General features: G+C 36.0%; 1 protein-coding gene across 2 annotated transcripts in view; it reads left to right on the forward strand.

Annotated features, from left to right (window-relative positions):
• thsd7ba (thrombospondin, type I, domain containing 7Ba) overlaps positions 1-24,072 on the forward strand; it is a 204,534-nt gene that overhangs the window by 77,351 nt on the left and 103,111 nt on the right. For both annotated transcript variants that reach the window (XM_032567890.1, XM_032567891.1), the window contains exons 4-8: positions 5,893-6,751; positions 10,717-10,965; positions 12,324-12,493; positions 15,086-15,244; positions 21,631-21,831. In XM_032567890.1, coding sequence (XP_032423781.1) covers positions 5,893-6,751; positions 10,717-10,965; positions 12,324-12,493; positions 15,086-15,244; positions 21,631-21,831 — 1,638 coding nt within the window. The remainder of the gene's footprint in view (positions 1-5,892; positions 6,752-10,716; positions 10,966-12,323; positions 12,494-15,085; positions 15,245-21,630; positions 21,832-24,072) is intronic.

Here is a 24,072-nt window from a genome sequence, read left to right on the forward strand (position 1 = left end):
ACTGCTTTTCATGTCTGTATTTAGATTATAATTCAAGGATTCCTTTTGTGTCCCTTTCATGGCAATGACCTCACTTTCTGAGCTAAATTTTGGACTGGCATCTAAAGTAAAATCTGTCCAAACATGTTTTTGTTCAAAACATGAAGCCATTTTAACAGTTAAATTGGGTGAGTGATCCTCTCTTTGGAAAAACAACACATTAATGTTTGTTCAAACAGCAGTGAGTTTTTTTTAATTTTTTTTATGTCAACAAATAGTGTCTGTTGACATTAAATCAACTGAAGTTCAAACAACAAAACTGGAATAATGTTTTTTGTTGTTCCTGAAAATGTTTTAGCCTTTTCAAAATTAACTAGGCTTCTGTTCAGAGGTTTGCATGCGCTTCTCATCAGCCTGAGTGCCATTTGTTTGGGAATTTCAATGCTGCATTTGAACTATTAATACAGCTTTCATTTTCTCTAATACACACAGCATCAACTTGTATGTCTCAAATATGCATACACCTCTGCTATTATTTGTTTAAAAAAACTTTAGCAAGTTGCACCTCAGTCGCATACGTTTTATAGCCATTAACAAGCTTCCATAAGAAATCTGACTGAATATTAGACCACTCCTCCTGACAGAATTGAGTTTATTTGATTTGGTTGGTTGGATTCCTGTCATGAACCCAGTTTTTAGGCAGAGTCCAGAAATTTCTCACAAGGCTGAGTTCAGAGCTTAACGTTAGCCTACCTTATCTGTTCCAAAAGCAGTCGTGATGTGTGTTCGGGATCATTGTCCTCTTCGAACAACTGAGAGGATTGAGAGGTGCTGATCCAAAACATACAGCTGCTAGTTAAAAACTCCTGCTACATACGGGGACAAGCCAAATGCTGTATGGACAAAAAGTGTTATCAAAGCCAATAGAAACTGAGATATTTGGCCACAGTGACAAAACAGTGTGTTTGGAGGAGTCAAACTGAGGTGTTAAAACTCTGTACTTGTTTGTCAAGGGTTGTAGTCAGAGTGCTTGGAATAAGTTTTAATTTCAGATATACTATTGCATTGCAAAAAGGTAAAGAAAGCTGTTAAAGAAGATGAAGTATTGCCCTAAAAATGATCAACTCATGTCAAATTACTATCAAGAAATTTTAAGCAATGATCCCACATATATCAGTGCTGTTTTATGTGGAATATGTCAGATTAGCATGAAGTTTCTGGAGTGACCTCACCAAAGCTCTGACTAACCCAACTGAAAATTCATGGACTGTGCCTGTAACATCATGTCAGTGCCAGGAAGCAATCAATCTAAATAAGTTCTACCTTTTCTGTTGAGGGGAGTTGTCAAATATCCAGTCAGAATTATGTCAGGTAATTTTAAATGATATTAAAATTTGTAGGTAATCTGCATGAATAAAGCAAGTGATATCAAAATAGTAAACTATTAAGGTTTTTATGGACACAGTGTTCTGACATACTGTTCTGACCTGAACTGTATGTCCTTATAAGCACTATGAGAATGGAATGCAATGGTCTAGTTTACCAGCCAACTATGTTTATGTTTTTCTTTGGCCTTACTTTTAATGAGGTTTATCACATCATTAAGACAGGGAATTCTGTCTTGTGTAAAATCTGATTCCTATTTTTAAAGAAGCCTAAAATAAACAGCATGCATTTATTTTTGAAAAGCCAGTCTTTCTTTTCAAAGGCAAGTCTTACGAGGAAGGATGTTGTAATTCTGCTGCTACCTTGTAAAATACCATCCACAGCACAACTTAATTGTAAAACATAATGGTTAATATTATGTTTCTGAATAATAGGAAAATTGCAACTTTACAGTGTGGACCATAAATTACAGACCAGACAATAATTGGTTTGAGATTTCTGTATGATACATTTTACCTACTTTCAAAGCAATTTATAGCAGAAGCATGCTTAAAATGTAAGAGAGAATATGAAAAGCTTCCCCCCCCCCCCCCCCCCCCCCCCCCACCCCCACCCCCACCTCTTGTCCCTGCTTGGACTATAAGTAAAAGCAAATTGATGTCAGTTTTTTCCGATTAGAAATTTTTATGTTTTTGGAGACTGAGGAGGAGTACTAACTAAAATCTTAACTTTTGAAAAAAAGGCCATAATATAAACAGAATATCTGAATTATGTATTGAAAATGTAAGGAAAAAAATCGAAAAGTAATATATATGTAATTATTAGTGTTTGTCCACCTAAGTTTAAAGTTTACATAAACTGAGCACCATTGAGTTAAATTCTCCCTTCTTTGCTCTTCGTCCAGATTCAGTTCAGTTTTTATTGATATCTTGAGTTACAGTAAATCATTTATACCTTTGTCAAACCAAAACTTTCAAACTTGGGAAAATATTAAATGCATATAGTGTTTTATTTAACTATTTAAAAAAATTACTCACTGAAACTAATGCTGTTGGGGTTATAAAATCTTTCCAAATATCATTTTAAAATCACATCTTCACAATTTTTCACCCACAAATGTCATTGTATATTTTACAGCAAGAGTGCATTAATGTTGTTGTTACTCTAATTAATATTGCAAAGCCAGGAGGAAGAAAATTCAGCTGTATGCTTTAATGAACTTGTGCAATAATTCTGCACTGTTGGATTTCTCAACAAGCTGTTTTATCATGTTAGTTCTCAGCCTGGAAACAAAATGTTAACAGCAGATTTCTCTGGCACACAAAACTCAGAGCAGTTTCAGTGTGTTGTCATTCAAAAGCAATTTACGAAGCAGTAGGATCTCATTATTACACCAATTTGATTCCAATTAGAAGAAATGAATCAAATTATCTTTTTCACGGCCGGCTGCAAAATAAGTGGTTGAGAAATGAACAAGACTGACATATATAACTATATTATATCAGCAAATTGATCAGAGCTTTTTGGTTTCAAACAATGATTGGTCTATTTCTTTTAAGTACAAGGACAAAAGGTCAAACAGTTTAATGTAAGATTTTATTCGACAGGAATTATCGTCCCTTTTTGTTTTATGTTATACATTAGGCAAATGTTTAACCATGAATCTGTAAATTTGTCCAACCAATTAATGATAACAAAAATGTCTTTGTATTCAATAGGTATTGCATTCACGATCAGTTAGTGATCTCTGTTTATTAGAATTGCAGTTGAAGAAACAAGGTTTCTTAGTGGCAGAATTATGATCACTTCCTGTAAAGTTTTATTTTTACTTGAAGGGCCACAAGCTTTTGCTGAAAAGGTGCAATTTTGTACCTACTTTCACCTGTTTTTGTTCACATTTTCTTCCCATAACTTCACTTGCATATCCGTGTAAAATATTCAACAGTTTCCACATTCTGTCAAAGTCTGTGGTCAGCTTCAACTCCTGCAAGAAGCACATTCCAAGATCCAGTTCAAAGCTGACAGAAGTTTTTCCAGGAAAAGGTATCAGCAGTTTTGTTTCCTCTCTGCCCACATTCTGCTTTCCTCTATACAGCAGATTTAAAAAATTAAACAACCAGACCTCTGTCACGAAAAAGCTGATGCTACTAACCGGCAACTGCCAAGTCCAATAGAGGTTCACCACAACCACATCATCAGCCAAATATAATGGAAAATATCTAAATATAAAGTTGCCATGGTAAGTTGTAAATTAACCGTGTGTGCATTTTACTTGAATGAGTGTTTTCATAAGTGAGTATGTTTTAAACTGGGTATAAAGCAGTTTTTCATTTGTGTGACATGCAGCTTAAACTGACGACACGTTAGAAGAGAATAAGTGAAGGCTGGCAACTTTGTGATAGTGAGGAACGGTTGAATCTTCTAGAATTAGCACCTGGAAAAAAGGGGGAAAAAAGGGTTTGTTTACATTGCATAAAAAAAATGTCCTTTTTGGGATCACTCCAGCTCAATATTAAACATTTTAAAGCCTTGCCAAAACAAAAGTTTACCCTTCCTTGCTGGTGCATTCAGTTTTCTGCTACACTAAAATTCTTTCAGGTCAGTTGACAGCTGAACCATTGACACCACTTTTGGTATTTTGTAGCTTTTAGCGAAAATCTGTTTTTGTCTTTCTGTGTTTTTTTTGTCATGTTTTGGTTTTTATTCTAACTGTTGGTATGATTGTACAACATTTTATGAAAGGCTCTACTGACCACGACTGTGGGCAAGTATTTGTTTTCAGCTTGAAGTTACACTGACTGAGGTTATTGATGGGTAGTAAATAGGACACATTATCTCCACCATGTGATAATGTGTCATGTGAACATTCTGTATTTCTTTGGGGCTGTCAAAGAAATACGGAATGATTCAAGAGAATCGTTGTGATGAATCAATTTATCTCTGAAACTAGAGTTCTTTCAGGGTCTTCCCAGGCTGCAGGGGTCAGCGTCTATCAAAAGTGATCCAAGAAGAGTACAGTGATGAACCTTTGACAGGATCACGGGCAACCATGGCTCACTGATGCATGTAGTCTGAGCAACCAAAGAAGCTACTGGAGCCTGAACTTTTTATAATAGTTTGAGCCGTTTCTGAGTGAATGGTGTCAGAATACCAAGAGCAACACATTTAGGTGCAGATCTGTCAAGCAGTTCATCCTGGCATGTTTCCTACTCAAAAACAGGCAAAAATTGTGACATGAGCATGTGAAGGCAGCCTAGTAAGAAGAATTATCTTGCTTGTCTAGGGAACACGTAGACCCAAGACCCGCCATGTGAAGAAGGTAAGCCAGCTGAGGCAGAGCAACGCTTTTGGCCATGTTCCAAATACCCCAAATCTCAATCCAATTCAGCACCTTAGAGATGTGTTGCACAAAGAGGATGAATGCTCACCTCGCATTTGGAGAAAATTTTAAATCTGCTGCAAACATCTTAGTGTCAGATACCGCAGTACATCATCAAGGGTCATTCTATGACTCAACTGATCAGCGCTGTTTTGACAAAAAAAGTGGAACAACACAATTAGACATTTTATCACAAAATTACGCCTCATTAGTTTATATGTAAACACAAAGATCATAATACTGAATGTATGAATGCAATATTCAGATGCCTTTATAAAAGATTTTGCAGTGTTATATGCAAAACCAACTCTGAACAACACAGAAACATTATAGCTCTGGAAGAAAACCTAAAAAAAGGTGTGAGAGAAACCAACTACACACCCACTCCACACTTTTCATATTTGAATTAAAAAATAAATAATTGGGATTAATCTATTATAGTTCTTTCATTTGACAATTGTTAACAAATTTGTGTTCGTCAACCCCATAAAACTGCAAAACATGCATTATGGTTTGTGACTGAAGTGGGACAAAATGTTGAAAAATTGAAGAAAAACTTCATCTTAAGAGAAAGCTACGCTACATAACTTGCTCTTTATTGAAAATATGCAAGAGCTTTTAACATAGTGAAGTCGCTAATGGTGTGCTCTAAACCATATTAGAGAGAAATTATGAACTTTGATCACACTTTTATTGAATGCCCTTTGCTCCCAAGTCGGTAATTACTTGTGTGCCATGCACAACATCCACGAAGTTTCATGCTAAAGATTTAGTTACTAATAGAAAGACATAGTTTCCATGTTTGCAAATATATTGAGGTTTTTGGAAAGAATATGGCAATATCACTTAAGAAATATAACAAGACTAATACCTGTGGTAGTCTAACATATTGATCCAATAAATTAAGTCCTTGTGATTAAGAAACTGACCTTGTATTTTTGTATTGATGTTTGCCACCGGTTTGATTACTTTGTGTTCCTTCTTCAGTTCATGAATAAAGCAATCATTGAGGTTAAGTGAATGGCCTTGAATTGGGCGTGATTGCAAACCTCCAGATACCTGCAATTTAAATCATTGCTCTCTTCTCTTCCACCTCCCCAAAGCACACGTTTTTAATGAAAATGTACTCTGTGTCTTCTTTTTTGTAGGCTCGTGGGGTCAGTGTATCGGGGAGGTGTGTGGCTCAGGTGGGGTTCAGACAAGAACGATATGGTGTGTCCACATGGAGGGCTGGACTACCCATAACTCGCACTGCCAGCATGTGGAAAAACCAGAAAGCAAAAGGCAATGCTTTAAGGTCTGCGACTGGCACCAAGATCTTTTTGAATGGGAGATTTCTGACTGGGGGGCTTGTGTTCTTGTCCCTTTCTTTTCTAATGAACTCAAGATGAGGACTACTGAGTGCATTACAGCACAGCATGGCATTCAGAGGCGCAATATCCACTGTGTTCGCACTTCCAATCGAAGCACTGTCAGCATAAGGATATGCGAGTTCTTTTCCCAGAAGCCTCCTGTGGAGCAGGCCTGCCTCATCCCCTGCCCTCAGGACTGTGTGGTTTCAGACTTTACCTCATGGTCAAGTTGCAGTAAAACTTGCAGTGCTGGTCTACAGCATCGGACTAGACACGTCCTGGCCGCACCGATGTATGGAGGGGCTAACTGCCCTAATCTAACCGAGACCAGGACTTGTACTAACTCTGTTGACTGCCCTGTTGCAGAGGGGGAGTACCAGTACAGCCTTAAAGTAGGGGCCTGGAGTAATTGCCGACTACCCCATAACAAGGATGCCGTCTTAAATGGAAGGACCACAGTGGACTTTGGTGTTAGCTCCAATGAGAACAACTCTATCACGACACAAACATTGGATTCTCACCACCAATTCCGTCATCACCAGTACCACCATGGTCAAGCCCACATAAGATACCCCATGTCATGGGAGCTGGAAGTGGGATATCAGACACGACATGTACGCTGTGCGAGAAGTGATGGCAAGAACGTTATGCTAAGGTAAGAAGACTGTATGTTTTTTTTATTATAAATGTATTTTTTACACATTTGAAAACATCACTTTCACTGGTTACTTCATCAGGTACACTTTGCTAGTACTGAGTTGCATCAGTCTGGTACTTTACAGTTTGGTACTATAGTTCATCTTCTTCAAGGTTTAACATGAGATATGAGATAGTGTTTTACATACATTGTTGTTATGCAGCTGTTTGAGCAACTGTTACTACTCTTCTGAATTTAAAAAATGTATATGGTAAAAAAATGTAAGCAAAATGATTGACTGCAAACTGCCTATTTCACACTGTAAATACCATTTAATAGCAGTTCTACCAACATGATCCATCTCCAGTGTGATGCTTTTGTCATTCTCTATTAATTTTCATTTATTCTAGATTCAAGCATCACTCTCGCTGATTTATTTGTCAGGAATATATTGGTCCATAAGATGTGATCTTGACCTTTATATAGCAATGATTGATAGACTGTAATTTAAAAAGACTTGTCTCACTCAGCCACATAAAATGAGCATAACTACAGATTATGACAAATAGGACAAGTAACACTGAAATGTTTTACTGCAACGATGCAACAGATCTGAACAAGCTTCTTCTGACTTCATTAGCTACTTTGTGCTGTAATGAATCAACCACAGGTTTTGCAAAACGGTTTTAAGATTATTTTATGCATAGAAAACTAGAAAGCATAGCATTACCTCTTCTATACACAGCAAATTTCAAATCATAACCAAATATATGACTTACTGTGATAAATTCTAGGCAGAGGTGACATATAATGACAAATTACTTTGTAAAAAAAGAACACTTGGGCATGTTTATTTGTCACCTGATTATAAAGAATCTGTTACAAAATGAGTTGCCTATTTTAGAAGCTTTGTGTTCAATTCGAATTGGTCATTTCTTGAGGACAATTTATTTGGGGAGGAAATAGTGAAATTAATTAAGAAAAAGGCTTAATGTGTTTGTCTGGTTGGCTAAATAAATGGCTTATTTTTAAATTTATTTTCTATATTATAGTCTGTCTGATCTAATTACGTCATTGCTTAGTTGCTATGTTGCTGGCTTATTTATTGGTTAATTACTTATTAAGTAGATTGTTTGCTTATTCACTTATTCAGTGCTTGCAATGTTGGTTACTTTCTCATTTAACTTGCTTACAATGTTACCTACCCTTATTTTGTTCTCTATGTATTTATTTCATGATTTTCTTATGTACCTACTTCCCTCACTGCTTAATAGTCTGTTTGCTTACACGTGACTCCATTTTGAACTTAATTATTTACTTCATATTTCCCTCATTTTATTTATGTCCTTGTTTACTTACCTGTTTACTTACTTTGTCTTGTTCACTAATGTAAATTCACTGGCTGGCCAAAAAAAGAGGACTCTTAAAAAGGGGACACATTTGGTTGCTTTAAACAGGCCAGAGTCTTTCTCCCCTGTTGATCCGGATGTTTTGTGCGAATCAAGTGAACCTTGATGTGGACAAAACAACTCGACTGGGGTTAAGAAATGAAAAGCTACTCATTGCATCAGCTGGGGTTAAATAACTTGTTTGCTGGAAGTCGTTATATGTGCAGAAAATATCCAACAGGAAGCTCATACCTACTTGCTCAGTTAAATTCAGGTGGTGACTTTTTTTTAGCCTGGCAGTGTATTTACTTATCTTCTCACCTACTCACTTTTGTATGTACATACTTATTGACCACTTCTTTACTAAAGAATTTGTTTTTGCAATGTATGTGATCCCCTATGGTTTCTATTGGCTGTTTTGTTCATGTAAGGATGGATTCAGTAACACAAAATGCTTTTTACAGATGTCTGTTATTTATTCCATTATAACTAGATTATGTGAGAGCTAGTGTTTCAGCAGCATGTTGGCAGGGAGGTGAGGTATTATTGTGTTAAATGTTAAGTGGTACTCCCCTCAGTCGCTGCTTTTTGAGCTGACCCTGGTATTTGGATTTGATAAGAATAGATTTTGCTGTACACGTTTAAACACAAAAATGGAGCACACGCACACGCAGTCATGATTTTTTTGCCCCCATCATCGAGGGAGGAAAATCATTGCATCTATATTATGATGTATTGTCTAAATGCCACTAAATACCATCCTCTTGGTGTATAGTGACACCTTTGAGTGGCTGTTGAGCTCAATATCAGACAACCATCCATACAGGCAAGCATATCAGAAACAGTATTTCAGTTTAACACTGTCTTATTGATTCTAGCTATTGTTTTTGATCATTTTACTGTTGAGGTTATACACACTAAGAAATGTTTCTCATTTTCTGCCTGTTTTGGAAGGGAGGTTTTAAACCTAAGTGTGGATTCTTGGTCATCCATGTCAGGTTGTGAATTCAAGGAAGCATACATCTTACTCAGTTTAAAATCATAGATTATCCTTCTCAATAGTTCAGTCGATTTACAGGTTTTGTACAAAAGGACCATTTGCAGTGGAGTATCTATTAACTTGCTTTGCTATTAGATACATTTGGAGTTTTTTAGCTTGTACTTTTTCCAAATAAGTCTCGTCTTATTTAACTTTAGCTTCAGTTTAATTACAAAATATAAAATTAAATATGCTGTGTGCTCACATCTTAATAACCTCATTATTTGTATTGCCCAATTAAAGAACTTAAACGGGAATTTAGTGACAAATGTACTTGTTTCACAAATTTAAAGGAGCACATTGGCTCATTGAATCTCTTATAAAAGGTGGACTTTTTACAGAAAGTAAAATAACAGATCTTTTAATTTTTTTAAATACAGAAGTGGATGTTTCAGAGTTAATTTGTTCTTCATGGGTCTCAGTATAACTAGCAGATTCAGTAGATTCTCTAGGCATGTGGTATTTTAAATGTTACTTAATGAGATCTGTCCACTAATCCATTTAAAGCTCAACTACACCTGGGGTCTGCACTATAATTAAAGTTCAGTGTAACTAGCAGGCCGATAGCAAAAGGGCTGCATGTCCTTGTACAAACACTAAATGCAAAACCCATGCTACTATGTGCATTTGAATTCATGATCCTTAATATTTTTATTCTATCCTCAGTGCTAGAACCTTTAAGGAATAAATAAAAACATCTGTTTTATATTATAGAAGTCAAATTAGTCTTTAAATGTGCAGGCACATTTTAGTCATGTATTTCAGGCATTTGCTATACAAATTACTACAACATTGCTTAATAGATGAAAACAATAAATCTGTGCTAACATGTGTAGTAGAACATGCAAATATTTTAATACATTTCTGTTTTGAACAACTTTGGATTACAATGTCTCAGTTAGGAAAGATTTTTCTGTTCTTTTGAGCGAGCAACTGTGATAGCTGATTCTTCAGGTCCAGACATAATGTCAGTTTTGTTTCTGTTCAGCTATGGAAAGTTATGGTTAAAGATTGTGATGTCATCTCATGGATGTGTGTATAACAATAAAAAGTCAACAGATGAACAGGTTGTTAGCACAGAAGATTTGACAGGTTTTAATACACACAATGGACAAACTCAACTCTGCTGCTCAAGCCACACATACATTCTCCTTACCTAGGGGGAAATAAAGAGGCTTTCCAATAGTATTACATTGTTTGCATTAGAAGTATTGTTACAACAAAGAAATAATCACCAAACACAAATTTTCTTGCTTTATTACCACATTTATTATGCTTTATTGGAACAAGGTAAATTGAATGAAATATTTTATGCTGTAATTATACTGCCACAACATAGTGACTGTTTAGGCAAGTATGAAAAAAGCTTCTTTCTTAAATAAAAGTTACATACTGCCATTGAATGAAGACAAGATAAATTGCAGACAACATGATCATGAATCTGCTTTATTGTCTATCACTGCCTAAACTGTAACAGAAGTTAAAATTGTTTAATGTCATTTATCAAAGCCTGTTTAAGGTGGCAGACTTGGTAATGAAGTCTTCTCAATCTTCAGTTTATGTACCAAGGACACCTCCCCCCTGACCTTCCAGGCATGTGTGATGCCCAAAGACTGTCAAACCTCTGACTGGTCATCGTGGAGTTTCTGCTCAAAGACCTGCCGATCCACTGATCTGTCTCCTGGGTATCGCGTCCGGACTCGGATCATGACACAGATCCCACATGGAGAAGGAAAACAATGTCCTACACTTGAAGAAAAGGAAGCCTGCAACATCATAGGAGATTTACTTCCAAAATGTCCCAGGTATTCAAAATAAATGTTTGGTTTTATGCTCATTGCGCCCAGAAACCAGAACTCTGTTAATCTATGATCTTCTGGTTACAATATTTAGATCAAATAGCTGGTATTACTTCATTTACTACATCTGGATTCATTTGAACACTTTATTGACACAAAGCTCACAAGAAGCAAGTATGTACTTTTTGCAGTTTTATTCACTGAACTAGTTTTATCTCTGACTAGTAACAGTAAGAACTGACTGGATGAGTTATTTTGACTTGGAGGGAGAAGATGCCTGATTCTCATTGCACTGAAGTTAGAATAGGTTTTAGCTAATAAAACAAGCACTGAACAAAGTACTCAGTGGAGAATTACATTCTCTGCTAGTTAGTTTTTTTTCCCCCTTTAAATTTACATGGAGTGCCTGAGAGCAGGGGATTTACATGATTAGGGGAAAACTCATTACGGAAATTAAGCATTTGATAGATTACTAGGGGCTGTTGTTCCAGTAATCTCCTGAAATATTATTGCTTTCTGCATCGTTGCATATTTCATAGTTGAAACCAAACATTTATTTAAAAGTTCTGAAAACAAAAAAAAATATTACAGCCTCCTTCTGACGAACTGAAAGAAGCCTGTGTGTACACTGATTGTTGTTAATCCCCCCTAATGGTTTATTCTCATTCACATTCATTTAAATCTTTGTTTACTGGTTGTATGGCAGATTTACTTTTAAAAGACCAAAATGTAAAACATCTCTGGTGTAAATTTCATAAAACACTTATCCAGCCCTTTGCTAAATGGTTTGTGACACTTGAACCTTTTCACCATTGTAACCTATACTTTAATGCATATTTTTGGGATTTTTTTGTGTAAAAGATCAACATGATATAGAGTATAGTTGTGAAGTGGAAGGAAAACAAATATGGTTTCCACAGCTTCTTCTCCCAAAAGAAAGAGAGAAAGAAGGGAAGAACGGTCTGGCAGACCCCTTGACTCTGATACCCATAAAATAAATCCAGTTCAACCAATTGCCAAGACAAAGCCATTTACCTAACCTGAGTGGCCAGGCAAGAGCAACATTAATTAAAGATCCATGGCAACTGTGAATGAGCTGTAGAGAATTAGATTAGGTAAGAAATTCTGCTGACAGGACTGTTGTGCATTTCACAAATCTGGCTTGTGAAATCCTGTATCTTTTAAAACAATGCGTCCTTGTTTTTCCATTTGGCAATTAGGCACTATTCTGGGTTGGATATTACACAAAATCCCAAAATATTACATTGATATTTGTTTCTGCAGAGTGAACATATATAAAAATGTTCAAGAGGTATGAATTCTTTTGCATGGCGTTGTATTTCCACTTTGTTGTGTTTACTAAGGTACTCCTGGAGGACCACTGACTGGGGTGAATGCCGCATCCGACCCTTACTGGGCCAGCAGGATCGACGGCGGGCAAACATCAGTCTGCTGTGTGGAGGTGGAGTCCAGACCAGGAAGACATACTGTGTTCAAGTCCCTGATGATTCAGCAGCACATTACAAGAAGGAAGGTGAGACAAATAGCTTCATCCTATTTGAACCAGTACTTCCCAGGAGCACATATTGGCTAAAAATATCCACCGTTATGAAACAGAAATTTATGTAAACTTAAAGCTGTGATCTGCATCATCAACGTGAATTATAGAAACAGAGTTGGTCATGTGTATGAAAACATGCCTTCTAAAGTGTGTCCTAATGCAAATTTGAAGTATCTTCAATTTATTCATTGTATGATTTACTGTCGCAGGTAATGTGCCACAGTGAAGGCTTTGGACAACAGGGGATCCCCTGCTCTGCATATAAAACAGCAAATCTTTAGTCTAACAGTTTAATTCCCAGGCCTTCAATCTTATTTAAATATCTTTCCAAGTAATAGTCATAAAACAAAAGAGAAAGAAGATATAATTCCACGTGCTAGGAAAAAAAAAAAGCACCTGAATTGCATTGTTTTATATGTTGTAATAAAAGAAGCCGCTGCTGCTGTTCAGGGCATTTTCCAGAGCAAGTTCATTAACCCTTTAACTCCTCACAATTTTGGTGCTTTACTACTTGATTAATATATTTTGTACTCTCAACAGAAAACTGATAAACTGAATGCACAGCGGCAAAACCTGTTGAAATGAACCAAACATCTTAAAAAATAATTGTGCGATTAAATTTAAAAGCAACCATTAATTTTTATTCAGCTGTTGCCCAGAATTTCTGGGAACAATTAGAGGCTTTTATTATTGCTTACTTACCGTAAATGCTTTAGAGAACCCAAATTGTTTTATTGGATTAGAGTATCAATTGTAAACCTGGACTGCAGGGTAAACACATTATTACAACTTTTGCCTTGCAAGAAAAAGAAGTGTTATAGTCCAGGTAATGGCCTTTCTGTTTGCATGTTCTTCTTTTGTATGCCTGGGTTTTGTCTGGGTATCCCAGCTTCCTCTCACAGCCCAAAAACACACAAATTAAATTAAGTGGTCACAATAAATTGCCCTTAGGTGTAAGTACACTTTTCCTGATGTACAATGAAGGTGAATTTGACTGTCTTGAAACAACGTAAACAGTAATAAAACAATTGAAACCAAAGCACGACCTAATACAATCTTATTAATGCAACAGCATTTTCAAACTATAGTTGTCAAGTTATCAACTTCTTATGTTCCTGCTACTCTACAACGAATAGCATAACAATAAGGTGAAACATTCAGCCTAGAAAGCACTAAAAAGTTGCCAAATAAATTTGTGTGTGTGTGTGTGTATATATATATATATATATATATATATATATATAGGAATAAGTATTGCTGTTCTGTCTTAGATAAATTAGATCATGGTAAGCATTTTTTGTGTAACTATTGTTGAATTGTAAATAATAATTACAATTCAACAATATCTAACCTAGTTCGTATCATACAATACACATATAAAAAGTATGTACTTAATTCTAAAGTTCATAAATGACCACAAATTAAGAAAAAAAGAATAATTAAAAAAGGAGAGTCAGGCTGTGGCATAAGTATTAACCATTTATCATTTTAATTAAGCACAGTGGGCCCCTTTTAATGACTATCAATTGAAAGGTCCTTTATTCTTTTTGCAAATCACACTCTTTCCTGCATAATGGATAAAACAATTTGTCAGTAAAAGCAGCTAATTTAGACATCTATATTTTGCCCTAGTGTTTGAGAGAAGCCGTCCTTTTGAACAATGTTGGAGAGAAATATGAACACCTTAAGTGATAGATTTGTTACAAGAAGGCCTTATAATCTGATTCAGTAAGCCCTCAGTTCATTTGCCTTTATGTGAAGTTCTTTCTGGTTAGATGAAAACAATTTGTGGAACAAAGTAAAAATATCTTTGCTGCACTTTATCTCTGTGTTTAAACAAGCATGTCATTTTCACATAGAAGATCAAACACCATGTAAATTATGGTGGGTAAAATGGCAAAATGCTCTGTGGACATTAAGTAATTTTTCTATGGGCTCTCATTTAAATGGAAATTTGCCTCTCAATGATGTTCGAAGCTGCATCACCATGGAACATTAGATTGAAATCTCTCTGCTGTGGACAGGCAGAAACGTACCCTTTTACTCTGAGACAGAGACCCATGTCGGTGCTCATTACAGGTGGTTCAGCTGTCTGTGATCTTTGGATGATGCCAGCCTTGCTTAGTCATAAAGGTTTCACTATGTCTTGATTTAACACCTCCTGGTTTTCGCATCAGTTGCCAACTGCCCTATGTTTTATGTTCTCTTGAGTCTGACATCAGATGAGCGATCCCCTCTGGCCTTTTCACTTGTTACTCTCTAATAAGCTTTGCTAAACTTCTCGCCACAGTGTGCAAAGTTTGAAGTGGTAGCCTTTAACAATAAATGCTATCCTGTCTTCCAAGTCGGAACTGAATTAAATCAATACTTTTCAATCTGACAGCAGCAAGGTTTCTTGATCTTCTCCTCTCTCTCCTGGCCCACATGTCTGTTACGAGTCCAATCCTAAACATATTACCTGGCAGCAGTTTCTATCACTCACACACACACTATACAGCTGAATGTGTATGGTTTTGCTTGAGCACGGTTTATCCTTCTGTGTGTGCTCTTTTTCTGTTTGTTCAGTGTCCAGGCCTGTGAATGCTTGGCTGTGTGATGGAGATGATCCTCCATTGGCCGCTCAGAACTGTTCCATTCCTTGCCAGCATCAGTGCTTGCTGTCCCAGTGGTCGCCCTGGAGTGCCTGCCTTTATGAAAACTGCAAAGAACCCCAAGGGAAGAAAGGTGTGTTAAAAAATAACAAACGATGACATGAAAACAGACAAACCTTTGTTTTCAAAAGTTTGGGGGAAAAAAGATTGAAATTTAACAGATAATGGCACTTCAATGATTTTACATCAGATGTATGTGGGAGTTGTTTGTGTCAGCATTACCAACTGTAATATTGCCAAGTGTTTCTTTCAAAAGAATAGTTAAAATTAAACTCCTTGAGGACAATAAACATGCACTTTGCACAGAATCCATAAAAAATGCATGTTTATAAGTTTGCAAAAGTATTTTGCCAGAATAACATTAATAAGAATTTTGAAAATTTTTCAAAACTTTCTTAGTCAGACTCTCAAATTTACTATATTTCTTTAATGTTTGGTAGAGTGACATTTAAAATGTACTTCAGGAAAAGTTTTTAGATATCCTTCCTCAAGCTTACTATAAGTAGCTACATTTTAGTTCATTTATTCCTTACACATGTTGTGTGTCTGATTCAGGTTTATAATTCTGTTTCATTTTATGAATTGAACAACAAAAATATGTAACTTTTTCAAGTCTTTGTACGTGTATACATAAAATAATATATAAGATAAATTTTCTGGGATCAATAAATGTGCTGATATATACACATATATATACAGTATATACTGTATGTATATATATATATATATATATATATATATATATATATATATATATATATATATATATAGTACAGACCAAAAGTTTGGACACACCTTTCTAATTCAATGGGTTTTCTTTATTTTCATGACTATTTATAAGGCAAGAAATCCCACTTATTAACCTGACAGGGCACACCTATGAAGTGAAAACCATTTCAGGTGACTACCTCTTAAAGCTCATCAAGAAAATGCAGAGTGTGTGCAAAGCAGTAATCACAGCAAAAGGTTGCTACTTTGAAGAAACTAGAATATAAGGGGTATTTTCAGTTGTTTTACACTTTTTTGTTTAGTGCATATTTCCACATGTGTTATTCATAGTTTTGATGCCTTCAGTGTGAATCTACAATGTCAATAGTCATGAAAATAAAGGAAACTCATTGAATTAAAAGGTGTGTCCAAACCTTTGGTCTGTACTGTATATATATATATATATATATATATATATATATATATATATATATATATATATATATATATATATATATATATATATATATATATATAGATAGATAGATATGTGTGTGTGCAGTTTATTATTTTTCAGTGTACAACTATGCTACTTCACTAAAGTTTAGAGCTTTGTTTTAAAACACTGGGTCTCAATTTGTTTTTAGAAACATGTTGAACAAAAAGCAAATAGAAAAAGTTTGGCAAAACACCCAAAAGACATACAGCTACAACATCCCCTAAAATCACAATCTTTATTTGAACAGATGTGCATGAGGTGAAAATCCTATGTCTCTCAGTCAGCAACAATTAACTTTGTGTTGTATTGTAGACAGTGTATGTAAAATCAATAAAAACTGTTGCCCAAGCATTTCCAGTATGATCAACATGGGGCTGCATAACCCTGAAAGCTGCTACTCATGTGTGATGTTTTTTTCCCAGATTTGTTTGCCAGTGCTGAACTAGTCAGATGGAGGAATATTTTGTCTGACATGGGTCATGAGTTAGAATTTTAACCGAATGGACCTAACAGAAAAAAGTGCAGAAACCTCTGGGTCAGAATTATAAACATATTTCAGCCGGAGGACAAAATAAGTCTGTTGGAATGTGGCACAATATGCAGTGTCTTACAAAAACAGTTGTACCACTCAAATCTTTTCACATTTTTCCAGGTTACAACCAATGTAACCTATGTATGTGGTTCCAATGTAAATAAATAAGAATAAAGTTTATGGTGATATTTATCAGCTCGCTTTAATGTGACACCTTTAAAATTCAATTGCAAGTTAAATTTAAATCACCTCTACATCACCTTTGGGTAATTTAACCCCAGGATAAATACAACTATCCTGTGAAGGCCTCAGAGGTGTGTCCATGAGTTTTTGTAAACAAGCATGAAGACCAAGAAACACCTGGGAGACTTAAAGGAGAAATTATGGAGAAATGTAGAGCAAGTTTTGGTTGTAAAACTATTCCCCACCGTTCAATCCGTCATCCAAGAAAAGAAAAGAAGGAAAGTTGTGACATGCCCTGCCCAAGCTAACCTGTAGAGGCTGCAGAAAATATGTAGAAGAAGATGGTCCGGTTTGGAGGGATCAAAAACAACTTTCTTCCATAGGAACAGGGATGATGGTCAGAGTGGAGGGAAAGATAGATGGAGCTACATTCACAGTGATTCTAAAATTTTTATAATTCATAAAATCCCCTTGTAATGTGAAAAACTGTGGAAAAACCAAGGGATATGAATATTTTTGCAGTGTCCTGTAGATCAACCACTGAAGCAATGAAAAACAATGAGACCACTCAGCCTACTTGTCTTTTCACACAGGTGAAAACATGTCGTATCTGATTGCTCTGAAAGACAGTGTGTGTGGAATGAAGTGTGTTTGAGCCGTTATTGTGTTAAAGCTGTGTTAAAGGGGCATCATGACCTCGTCGCCGCGGTGAGTAAATGTGCATGAAAGCCCCCTGGGGAGCGTCGTCATTGCAGATCGTTCAGGTCAGCGTTGGTTCTCACCAGATCTCTTTCGTATGAGCCGAGTCCTCTCACACACACACAATCATTAATATATTTGGAGGAGCGAAAAACAAAAGCATCTGTACATTTTGTTGCGGCCTCTCCTGAGGCAAGCTGTCTTTAATGGTATTTATAAAGACTCAGAGCACACGGCAGGCAGAGTGTAAAGCAACAGAGTCATTCACAGTGAGCAGTGCTGCCCGCGACACATTGAGCAGATATTGAGTAGTTGAGTATTGTTGTGATCCATTTGCTTGTTGCCCCAGAGCTTCTGAGAATTTCTTGCTCTGATTGGACTGCCGTTATGCTTTAGAGTAAACTGATCCGCCTCTAACCGAAAGTCCCGTTATATCCCTGTTTCTGGGTGTAGGAGCCAAGCAGCTTTGCTCATGGGAAAATTGCAAATTTAGATTGCCTTGCTGTAGCTTCACGTCTTTTCATGTTATCTTGGCCTATCGTATTTGCAGCTGTACAGGGAAATCAATTGAACACGGGAGACTACTGGATGAATTCTCAGCAATGTCTCTACTGGAACTTAGACAGCTGGAGGGAAGGTATATTTCTTAAAAAGAGTGCATTAAGAAAAAAAAAAAAATCACAGTTTCGGTCCTTGTTTTCCTGAAATAAACTTGGTATGTCCAAGAAATCTTTTAATTATTAATATCCTAGCCAAATCGTTTCTTTTGGCTTGGATCCTAGTAGCAGTAAGTGCTCTGGGCTACTCTGCAATCGATCCAGAGTGTCTTTGGTGTTCGAGAGGTAGCTGCGCTCAGATCAGGCTGCTAAACAAAAGCTTCACTTCAGTAGATGGTAGATGTCTGTAATTTGCAGACTGGTATTCTAAGGGTTAAAAGGTGCTACCCTCAAAATAAAAGAATTTGGGGCCCTTCAACTGGGTAGTTGGAGTCAGAGTAAAATAAAATGAGTATGTCTCGAAAAGACATACTCATGTCTGCTGCTCAAGTGTCACTAAGGGAGAGACTAGGGCTTAGAAATAACTATTTCATTTGTCAGCTTTTTGCAAGCAAGAACATTTTACTGTCATCAGAGAATTGGAAAAGCTTAGAAGTCAATTCAAACTATAAATGTGAACATGTCCAATCAATAGAGACCTTTTCATGGAAAAATGAATATTTTATGAACAATCCATCTTTAGGAAAATCGATATTGTAGAGTGAGGAATATGAATGACATTACAGGACACTAGGGTGATGTGGATGACTAGGTAAGTGGCGTAAAGATAATGACTCAACGTGTTCGTGTCATTCAATAATTTTTATGGCGTTTTATTGTTTGGCCCATCTTTATGACGTGCTTGCCATTCTTCGAGTCAAATTTTTGCTCATTCATATTTAACAGATTTTCTCTCTGAGGTTTTATGGTGCTACGACAGCTGTTAGGTCGCAGAACTAAAAATCACAGGAAAAAAAAATATTGCTGAAGTAATTTGTTGATAAGATTGTGACAACTTGTCACAGACATAGTTGTCACTGACAGCTGTGTTAAACACAAAAAGAGAAACGTGACCTGGATCTCAACGGCACTGTCAAAGTCTGGCAACTTAATATTAATAAAATTAGTGGATCACAAAAGTTTTCATACCTTTTGAATTTTCTTCACATTTGATTGTGCTACTGCCCTAAACTTAAAAATATTTATTAGGATTTTACTTTGATAGAGAGCAGGTAAAAAGCAGGTCATGAATGCTAGTTTGATGAAAGATATAAAATGTTTTTATTTTAGTTTTTCACAAATGCAAATCTGAAAAGTGTGGCGTGACGTTTTGTATTTCCTTTACTCTCATATTACTTTATTGAGTCCACCAAAACCTATTCCCTTCAGATGTTACCTTGTTAGTCAATAGGCTTCTTGTGTGTATATTATTATCAGTATAAATTAAAGTGTTCTCTGAATGCCTCAGATGTGTTTTACTGAACATTTATGAACAAACAGCATCATGAAGAATAAAAAACAGAGCAGCCAGGGATTAAGGACCATTTGTGATTTGTAAACGTTAAAGAAAATGTTCAAGGCATTTATATACTTTTTGGTAGTAGACAGTTGGCCAAATTGGGGAATTTTCTTTCAGCCATTACTTTGCTGATTTGGCCCTGACATAGAATTAGAAGACTCAACACCTTCTCTGGTGTTTAGCTTCCTACACATAAGGATCAATCACCAAATTTCTTGGAAAAAGTAGATGTGTCTAATAGTTTAAGTAATATATATACATAACACATTTATTTTTAACTTAAAACATTTTACATTAATGATTAAATGATCTGCTCTTGTTGGATCTTGCAAAGGTTTCTTCAAGTGATGTTCCCACCAGGATTGTTTGCTCTCCCTTACTGACCGTGTGTTTCATCGGTATGACAAGAGCTACACCAATATTATGATTGTGTAGCACTTGTTTCAATCACCAATTACATCCAGGAAGCTGCAGTCTGTCCTGTTTCTTGAGAGCAAAGATTTTAGTTGTTACTGCCTTTTGCACGGGAGCTGCAATGGAAATTTCGTTGAATTCTGTTCAATGACAATAAATGCTATCTATCTGCAGTTCTGCCCCCTCATGCTGCTCCAACATGCAGTTCAATTCATTATAGGATTCTTTGGTATTAATTCGTTGGCTTTGGTTTAATTCATATTTTTGGTTTTAATTCAATAAATTTCATGAACCCATTAGCTGTTAGACCAAGATGTACATGAATATGCTATATGTTGCAGTACATTTTTATGGAAAAAGACTCATTCTGCTTAAAATTACCATCACGACTTAGTTTAAAAAATACTGGCAGTAATAAAATAGAAAGTGTGACTCTGTAATTGGAAAGACAGGATGCTATTGTTAAAAATATACAATCACTGCAACTCGACCCTGCTTTCTGGCTTTTGTCACACCGTCGCCTCTGCTATGTTATTATTTTCACCGTCTTCCTCCCTGGTGCCTTGGAAATACTGCTTCTGCTGTCTTTTGATGAACAGTCTCTTTACTGAAGTATCAACATTTCATTGAACGCGAATAAAAGACTCAACAGTTTTCTGTAAATATAAACAGTCGAGTCAGAGCAGTTACCTTGACCCTGAGAGGTTATTCCTAGGGCAAAATCCCACATGCAATACCGTCCTCTACAGGAGATCGATTTCTGTCTGTCTGTCTGTCTGTCTTGGATGATCATTCTGGCTCTTTTTCAAAACCTCTTTTAATTTCACAGTCTGCTGGTAAAAGAACTCCTGTTCCTGAGTTTACAGCAGGATAAATAGATGTAACAATTTCGCCTCCATAACACAATCTCTTTTGCTCTGCTAACTTGGTTCTGAAGAAAGGTGAGAAAGTTTATAGATGCAGACTGATATGTATATTTTTTATTATTTGATCATTTCCTAAGAATTGTTGAACCTACAGTGATCTGAATGGACAATACCTCAGTGTTTTTGTTTTCCTGCAAAGATATCTGTACTGACATTGAGGGGAAAACAAAATTGCATCTCTGCCCTCTCTTCTTTGAAACTCCTATTTTGTATTCATTTTTATTTTTTATGAGAAACATGACAACTATTATCCCTGCCTCACACTTAGCTTATACAAAAACAAACTACCTATTCTAGTTAAAATATATCAATGTGACAATATAGAGAATTATTGTTTGCTGCTTAATCTGTAAGAAAGGCAACATGCCTAATCCTGAACACAGAAAAGTCTGTAATTTCTCTCACATTTTCTGTATTTTTCTTTGCTGTCTACCCTCCGTCAGGTTTCAGACAAAGGAAGAGAGAGGTGTTGTGGGAGTCCAGTAATACTCTGGGGACTTGCCCTCATCTGATGGAGTTCATCCCCTGTGAGGATCCTGCCTGCTACCTGTGGCAAATCCAACAAAACGGAAAATGCATTCCCACCAATAGCTCATGTGGTCCTGGAACTGCAGTACAGAATGTGACTTGTGTCAACACTGAAGGTAATGCTCAGGAACCAGAACATACCTGCTATGGCCCATTTTAAAATGTTCTGTCTTTTTTTGATTAAGCTTCCTGTTTTCAGCAAAATTTGAAAGATTACTGCATAAACAACACTTGCGATAGAATTGGGATTTCTCCGAAATGCTTTAATCTACAGTAACCAGCAAAAGTATATGAATCTTTGATTGATTTTTGCATTGAATATGTTTAAAAAGTTTTCCACCTATCTTACCTCACTAGAGGCCCTGTCTTTACATGTTTGCTGTGTCCTCTGCATTGCTTGTGGCAACCTGCAACCAGAACTTCTTCAGGTTTTCTTTTAACAAAGCCTTTTTTTTCTTGCCTCTCCATAAAGGCCATATCTAAGGAGTGCATGACTACTACTTTTTGTGTCAACAGATTCTTTTTACCTGGGGTGTAGATAACTACAGCTCCTTCTGTGTTACCATGGTTACAAGCCTGTCAGATAAGGAATATTATCATGACATATAGTAGGTTGTATTTGTGACAATGCACAGTGCTCTGCATGGAATATTTTGTAACTTTATCCTTGGTAAATATTCTACATAGCCTTATCCATTCATGATACAATTTGGTCATTAATATTTGCTGAAATTCTGAATTTATGTTGAAATTAACATAAATACAGGCAGACTACATTCACTACTTCGGTGGCTACTGTCGGAATTTAGATGAACTAGATTTTATTTTGGGTGTTTTAGAGTAAATAGGGAGGAATACAAAACCATGCCACGCTAAATATTTTTATTTGTAAAACATTTTCATAACATATCCTACATCACTTGTTCTTCCACTTCTCAATTATGCTCTACTTTTGCTGGTCCATCAAATAAAATCCATTTTGAAATGCTCAAGCCATTATAAAGATGGTAATATGAGCGTCACTAAAATGTGTTGTTCCATAATTAATTAGACATTGCAAAGACAGATAAACCTCATTAACACTGCCTGAAGTTAAAGTGCATTTCCATTTTTACACAGAAGGTAAGATGATTATTAACCTTACATTTAAAACCTCAAACTATACCTTTAACAATGTTTATACTTATCCATATAATTCTTGAGTGTACAGTTTATTTTATACAGCCTAGTCATTTCTATTTAAATTAACCAAGCTACTAAGAACCTGAAATAGCTAATCCTAAAAATTCAAATAAATGAGGAGCTATAAAATTCATCAAGGTTACAGTAGTGCCAGCAATGCAGTGATGTAGAGAGACCTTACCATCAATTTTATTGTGACGCCTGAACCACCAAGTGTAATGTGATCCGTTGTGCTCAGGCGTATCATCAAGGTGGGTGATAGGAACATTACCATTAACGACGCATGCATTATTCATTATGGACCACTGTCAGCTTTATGGGCACAGAAAACATGGGCCTGATTAAAAGTCAGAATCCCTGCTTCCTACCAGGCATTAATTGCTCATCTCCATTGATTATGGGCCTAATTGGAGCCTTTTTTGTCCATGTTTTATTACTCTGTCACAATGGATCGGGTGTATGTTTGTCACGAATCCAGATGAAAGTCCAAACACATTAGCCATCCCGAGAGCTTAATGAGTTTTGACGGGCCGGGTAAGGAGGGAAGCTTTAGAAATTTGGTGGAAACAAGCTCATGAGATTATTTAGAGTGGATTTTGTGTTTGTGGCTGATGAAAGATTGAGCTATGCTGTTTTTTTATTTAGATTTTTGTCCTTCGACTTACCATTTGAATTCATACTACTAACTATTGTCTTAGTTAGGTTGGATACTTTTTTATGTCGGTTTTGAGTTTTTCTAGGGAATGTAGTTTCACAATTATACTTATTTCCGGATTTTTGTTAGTAACGGAAATAAATATTGTGTAGCATTAAACAGCAACATGGCCTTCATAAATGTTATGATTCTCTTTTACCTAACTCACTTACTGCAGTCTTGAAAGCCAGATATTTTATCATAATTAACTTGTCTGCCTGAAAGAAACGAGACTAGAGTGACTTTCCTAGCAGCATTAAAAAGCTGTTTCAACAGTTATCCAAGAATTTCTTCTGTTATTTTCTTGTGGGTTTTAATTTTCTCAAGAACATGAATTAACTTTTAAAGTGAGACATAGATAACTCAAGTAAATATTAAATGCAGTTTTTAAGGGATGATTTTATTAATTTTGTTTTGTTTATTCATAAAACATCCTAACCATATGCAAGGAACTAATGACTCCGAAGCCTTCTAACGGCTT

The sequence above is a fragment of the Xiphophorus hellerii genome, chromosome 7, assembly GCF_003331165.1.
Source record: "Xiphophorus hellerii strain 12219 chromosome 7, Xiphophorus_hellerii-4.1, whole genome shotgun sequence".
Classification (NCBI taxonomy): domain Eukaryota; kingdom Metazoa; phylum Chordata; class Actinopteri; order Cyprinodontiformes; family Poeciliidae; genus Xiphophorus; species Xiphophorus hellerii.